Below are 6,905 nucleotides of genomic sequence, written 5' to 3'. Positions count from 1 at the left end.
TTTACTTTCTGTAACACCTTATTCAACAGCCTCAGCAATTTTTTTTTTCCCAACTTGGCTTCAACCAGTCCAGATCTCTGCTGCGAAGCTTGTATCAGAAACTAGATGTACATCTCATCCTTCAGCAGTTTCAGTTTCTCTGCACTGGCCTCATCTAACTTGTAGGATTTATTGTAGAATTTTGCTATACTTGGTATTACATAATCAGGCCCCTGTGTATCTAAAAGAGCTGCTATGCCTTCTAACCTTTGGGAGATGCCTCTGATTTTCAGAGTAGGGACATCTGGCTGGTCCATGGTCAAGACTGAAACCTAAAGGTGATTTTGCTTTTGCAGATGTTGCAGCAGCCTCACACAAAGTCTCAGTCGAGCCATATCACACTATTTCCTGCTTGATGTTATACCTGGGTTGTGCACTTAAGTTTGTTTGTTTTCATGTACAGTATTATTTTCTCTCTTGATTCAGTTTCCCCCTTTTTCCCCCCAATAAAGCACTCCAGAATTCAGGTTTTAACCAATAGAAATAAGGCCCCCTGTAACTGTTACCGTTAAATATGTTAAATCACAAAAAACTGACATAACCACGCTGTTTCTGCATTAAACCCTTTGGTAACAAACTGCAATGCTTCATTATGTCCAGAGGATGGAGCTAAAAATACATTACATAGACAGGTGTGATTTGTGGATTTATTATTTAACAAGGCTCCTTAGTTTCCTACTCCTCCTTAGGTTTCAACATGTTTGAACATGATGATGCATGATGAATTTTAGGTCTCTACATACATATATAAATGCTGGAACTTCCAAGAGAAAGACTAGTATTACTTTGAGGCAGAAGAGGACCAGCTTTATTGATAGTTTAGTTGACCACCAGAGCTAGTAAAATCAGTTTAAGGTACAAGAACACTTTCTGAGAACAGAAACTTCAAAAGGTTCTGCACACAGAAATCTACACTCATTCATCAAACAATAAATAAAAATATGAATATCAGCACAAAAAAATACATACCAGAGCTGAGACATGGGATTCTGACAGCACTGGAGAAGTGGCATATGAAATGTTACACTGAAATACATCCGAGATGAAAATCCAGTTTAACTGAGCAACTTTTGAGCTGTTATCCCTATACTATTTGGAGAATGTTACAACATAACAATACAGTAAATGACCTCGTGGCTTTCAATTTAACCTCCAAACATCTGCACCTCATGTCCCACTGAGGAAGTCAGGGAAATCTAACCACAGTAAGAAAGAGAAAGGGAAATGGGTTATAGAGTTACAGGGTTTAATTGCAGGGCTGATATCCATCCTGGTCCTTTAAAAAAATATAGCTATATATCCACACCCATAAGCCACTACACAGTCATGTTAATCGGTCAACCCCTCTCACCAATAAAGGATGATCCTGGTGGAACGTTAACTCCTCATTCTCAATTATGACAGTGGTAAAGTTTGCTGCAGTCACATCAGATGTGCTGTACAAAGGCTGAGAGGTCAGACTAGTGAAAGTGGATCTGTCCTGCAGGTTGTGTCACCGTGTAGAAGCAAAGACAAATACTATAATAAACTGCCACTGGAGTCATTACCACCGCTGTGAACAAGCTTTAGTCTGCCTGTAGGTAACTAACACTGCAGGTTATTGATTAGGTGCAACTTTTCTGTGAGGACAAACTGCTGTGTAACAAGCTGTGTACACAGACTTGTCTCTATCTCTACTACCACTACCAAATAAATCTTGCTTGCCAAGAACATAATCGTTTTTAAAAATGCTTACAGTTTGTCTGACATCACCAATAATTAAATACTTATGAACTGTAAGTAAATTTCAATGAACAGCATGAACTATTTAAATCAAATGCTATGTTGTGACTTTTAAAATGCTGTGGCTTTGAACTTCTCTGAAAAGATTACTGGATTACTAGACAAAGCTGACAAGTGTGATGAATCTGATCCACAAAAATATCAATCACAAAGTCTCAGCAGATTAAAAAATTACTTCAGGTATGTGAACACTTCTAATTGGTGCTCTCAGCTTCAAGGAGCACTGCAGCTAGTTTAGTATGGTATTTCAATAAATGTAATATGGGCCTGCAAGAAAAAAAAAAAAGAAAACAGCAGCAGACAATATATCCCAAGTTAGTCACTAATATGGGTCAAGGTCCGTAGGTGCTGGATCCTATATTCCCCATCCAGTTTTCACTATGACATCAGGGTTATTTTGTTAGACTTCATAAAGCTCCTCCAGAGACACAGAAGTCATCAAACTGTTTTCTCAGGTTATTCATCACTCTTCATGATGAACTTCATTTGTAAAACTGTATGTAAGCAAGCTGTTCCTATACTTATATTTAAATTGAAAGCAGATTAAAGCCTGGACAGACTCCCAGAAGCTGTTTGAAACCCCATGTGACCTGTTTGACAAACACTTCCACTAGCTCAGACTGCACATGCTGTTTTATAGATGTATGAACTGCAAAGCAAGCATGAAATTATATTTTTCACTTAAATCAATATGATTAGCAGACGATGCTTCATACAGCCTAACTGAGTGAGGTTTTTGCTAAAACGCTCATAGTCATTTTGTATTCTTCATGGGTCTTGTTTGTTTCTTTTCACAGCACCACACATGTAGCAAAGACCTGAAATAAGGAACACCATATTCAGTCTTTGCATGTGTGTGTGTGTGTGTGTGTATGAAGTTCACACTGTGACCTATATGTATGTCAGAGTCCTTTAGGAGGTCCAGCGCCACCAGGCCACCTTCATGCGGTCCCAGACGGCACCTAAAGAGTCAAAGGCGGGGCGTACATCCAGGATGGAGAACCGGTAGGTTGCTTGGTCGATTTCACCGTCGTAGTAGTCAATGACGTAACGCACCTCCTTCCCACAGCGGTCAATGATCCAGTCATGGCGGTCAAAAGGCAGCTCGTAGCTGAGGTAACAGAGAATTCTGTTAATTGTATATTACACCCTTTTTGCTAATAATTTTTTTATATTTGATACTTTTCCTACCTCATTCCTGTCTAATTTATACTTTATTGTTCGAAAAGATTCTTTGTAAATATATGAGTCTAAACACAAATGCACTGCTGTGGGTGAAACAGCTGCACTTTTGTCCTGCTTGCACAGTGACAGTTAAGTTCTTTTAATCTTGTATCTGGAACATGCTGCTATTCTAACCATTTCTACCAAACTACATTGAAAATGTAGCTACTTGAAGCAGCTAACTTTTTAAAATTCCTCCACTGCACTATGGGACCATGACAGAGCCATAACACAGCTGCATTCAGTGGACATGAGAGCTGCTAGAAGAAATGAACATCCTAGTTTCATCTGGGTTCCTCTGCTCAGTGTGTTTGATGGAGGCATCAGCTGGTTCTAAAATTTCTCAAACATCAAACAGCTGCACTTTTTAAAGTCTCCGCACTGTGAGGGACATAATGGGGTTGAGGATATTTCTTTCTCATACTTGTGATCCATACCACGAAATAAAGGAATTTCTTGCTAGACTTTAATCTTATGAAAATATAAAAGCGCAAAAAACATAAAAATTCAGGCAGATAATTGTGAAAAAGCTGACCCCATCCAGTGGCGGAAGCGAGCCCTGGGCGAGAACTCTTTGGCTTTCCCACCAAATCTCTTCAAGGTCGGCCCACATGGACATTCACTGGGGAAAAAAGACAAAATACTCATCAAATAACTACTATGTACTATAATACTGATGACAGACAGAGCAGGTAACATCTGTGAAGAACAGGATGTTTCCTGCTGATTTGTATGCTCTTGTTGTTCCATGATTTACCTTGCATGCATGGCCTCCCATTTCAGGATCTCCTGCCAGGCCTGCTCATTGTTCTGGTTGTGGATTTTGATGATGTTGGTCATGTCTTGAGGAGCGAGGTCATCATCACGCCAGCGCCACCTGCAGTGCAAGATCACACACAAACAAGGGACTCTTAAACCAAGTAAAGAATCCCAACCAAACCAAACCAAACTAGAGTTTCTTCTCTCCAACATGGCTACAGATCATCAGATATGGAGGCTGAATCAATAGGTTTCTCACTGAGGTTAGCATTAGTTGCTTGGATGATAAAAATCCATTCAGTAAGAACTGACCCCTTGCGCAGCATGGCGTTCCAGAACATCTGTTCAGAGGGGTAGACCCAGTTCTTCTCTGTGCCGTGACGGGGAATGGTGGACTCCTCCCTGGTGAGTGACAGGTCGAAGGGCTGGTCTAGAGCTGGCACTTGGTTGGGAGGAGGCATCTGTGCACACACAGGAAAGAGAGACAAATTCACACTTGAATCTTTAAAATGTGACAACAGAGTGAATCTGTGGTGTATATGATAATGTGGAAAATGGTTTAAATACAGTATAATGGAGAGGAAATAGACAGTTATGAAGTTTAAAAATCTCCTACAATCATGATGCCGTTATAATTAAAACTAAAAGTTGTAAGATCATTGATTTCATTAAGGATGTCTTGCTCATTGCACACTTCAAGAGCAGAACAGATGGTGGAGTCATTTAAAGTCTGATTAAAGCTGTTTCAGCTTGGGAACTGCTGTGTGACTGAGTCTTATTAACAGCTACACTTTCCCTGTTCACCACATTATGTTTCTGCAACCAACGATTACATTAACGGTTGATAAATCATCACATTTTAGAGGCTGGAACCAGAAAATGTTTGACATTTGTTTTTGAAAACTGACTAAAAAAAACAATGAATCAATCATCAAAACAGCTGATTCATTTTCTCTTCACTAGCTGCTACAGTATCTTTATCATCTCTTCATTGGGGTGCATTATTCCTGCTTGGGCTTCCACACTCTCACTCCTCTCCCCATCCACATATATGCCAACTCCCTTTCTCTACACTAAGGTGGTGCAGGTACCATATTTGCTGGGTCGATGTCACTCTTCATGCCTGCTGCAGCTTTCATGGGACACTCCACAAACTCATAGGCCCGGTTCTGGTGGGCTGGACCTGCTTCTGCTTTGTGCATTGGACACTCCGATGGAGGAGATGCTATGGGAGACATGAACACCTGATTGAGGCATAGTGTGTACAGCACTAGCCTAAAGCTTTTAATCATTTCTTTAACAATACAGTCAAAAAGGGAAACTCTGATAAACTTGTGTAATGATCATGAGGCAACAGCACGGAATAGCACCAATCACTTGAGCAAAATGTATTTGCTAAAGTGGGGGTTAATAATGCATCATTTATAGACATGTAATAATTTAATAGCCCTGCCTGGCATTGATCCTAAAAGTGATACACCTACCCTTTACAGGCTGAGCTTGATGCATGGGGCACTCAGGAAGGTGGAGACACTAAGAAAGACAGAAAAAAATGACAATATGTAAACACAATTTTACAGCAATTATTAAAAAACAGTACAATATAATATAATAACAGTGATCAGCCTTTTCCCTCCCACAGATATCTACCTTTGACAGGCTGGGCCTCTTGGTGCATGGGGCAGCCCTGAGGAGGAGCAGCCATCATGGCCTCTGCCTTCACTGTAGGTGCAGCAGGTGTGGACACAGAAGCTCCCATCCCGCCCTGTCTGATGCGGAAACAACACATGTGAGACGTTAAAACAGGCAATACATTTTATGTGAGATGCATTGGTATGAATAGCAACAGCCCTTACACAAACACTGCTTTGGCTGCAATATCTAAAATTTCTGTACAATACACAGTTCCATTTATTTGAATAATTATTCACCTGACAGGCCTACAAGAGATGGCGTGAACGTACTATTTTTTAATTAATGTATCAGTCCACTTGTCTTCACAACCTTGCCCACTTGAAGGGCAACGAAACATAACGACCACGACTAAAAGGACTAAGAGAGCGTGATGGGAGCTAATGTGTAAGTCCAAAGTCAATTCCTAGAGTGAGGTCTTATGGCTAACCTAAACATGAAATATGAAGGTTAAGCGGCAGAATGGCTGACTAGGCTGACATTTGATCCTGACAGACGTTATCCTTGATTAACCTCGCGACAGATCGACAGGCAGATCCACATACAGGTTACATCAGACTGAAGATAACAATAGATTTAAATGTAAAACCACAACTTCAGAACTGCAGACCCACAGAGCCTGATATCTAATAGGAAGACACAATAAGTATATAATAACCAACATTAAATGCAACGTTAGCACCACAGCCTCGGTGGAGCTCACCTACCTAACTTAGCAACGCTAGCTAAGGCCTGCTTCCAAACCTCTGAACCCCGATATCTTTGATGTCTTCTTCGATTCAGGGAGAATGAACAGAATTAAGTGACACGAAATGGCAAATCAGTCTGACTGTTCAGGCTAAGTAGGAACTAGCATTGGCTGCTTTCATGTAACGTTACCCAGGCTAACTAGCAGTTATGCTAACGTTAGCTGATATGTCTTCTTTAAACCCTAACGTCATTTCAACGTAGCACGTAAGTGATACATTCAGTGCGCTTCTTTTGTTTGATATCTAATCAAATACGCTACGAAAGAGAGAAAAAAAATTAAATTAAACGTGAGAGACAAAACTTGCCTGTTAGAGAAGTCAGCCTAGAAGTGTTCTTCTGTTGGGTTACTATCCCAATGTCAACGTGCAGGACAACCACTATGTTACCCAGAAGGAGTTGCACAACCGTGGGTTACATGTGCCGTACGTAAGCTAGATAGCGTCATCACGTTGACTTGGACAAAAAACGTAAGGAGATTTTTCGCTGTTGTAAGGCCAGTGGCCACTGGAAGACAAACTGCTGCAAGGCGTCTCCAGTTCTTACATGGATCTATTATGACAGCCGTCCTGAAATTAGAAGTCCTTTTGGAAAACAGCCCATCACATCATCTATCCATGCCAGTTTCACACTCATCTAAGAACTGAACACTTCTGTCTGCA

General features: G+C 40.7%; 1 protein-coding gene across 1 annotated transcript; it reads right to left on the bottom strand.

Annotated features, from left to right (window-relative positions):
* Window positions 1-820: 820 nt before the first annotated feature.
* Window positions 821-6,682, bottom strand: LOC108898461 (holocytochrome c-type synthase). The gene is given in 9 exon segments (XM_018698323.2): window positions 821-2,932; window positions 3,581-3,667; window positions 3,803-3,922; window positions 4,117-4,265; window positions 4,896-5,029; window positions 5,289-5,322; window positions 5,324-5,337; window positions 5,455-5,569; window positions 6,552-6,682. Coding segments are annotated over 8 exon segments (846 nt in total). The 5' UTR covers window positions 5,564-5,569; window positions 6,552-6,682; the 3' UTR covers window positions 821-2,733.
* Between the last annotated feature and the right edge of the window lie 223 nt (window positions 6,683-6,905).

This window comes from Lates calcarifer, linkage group LG24 (genome assembly GCF_001640805.2).
Source record: "Lates calcarifer isolate ASB-BC8 linkage group LG24, TLL_Latcal_v3, whole genome shotgun sequence".
Lineage (NCBI taxonomy): Eukaryota > Metazoa > Chordata > Actinopteri > Centropomidae > Lates > Lates calcarifer.
This window is presented reverse-complemented; position numbering and strand designations above follow the sequence as displayed.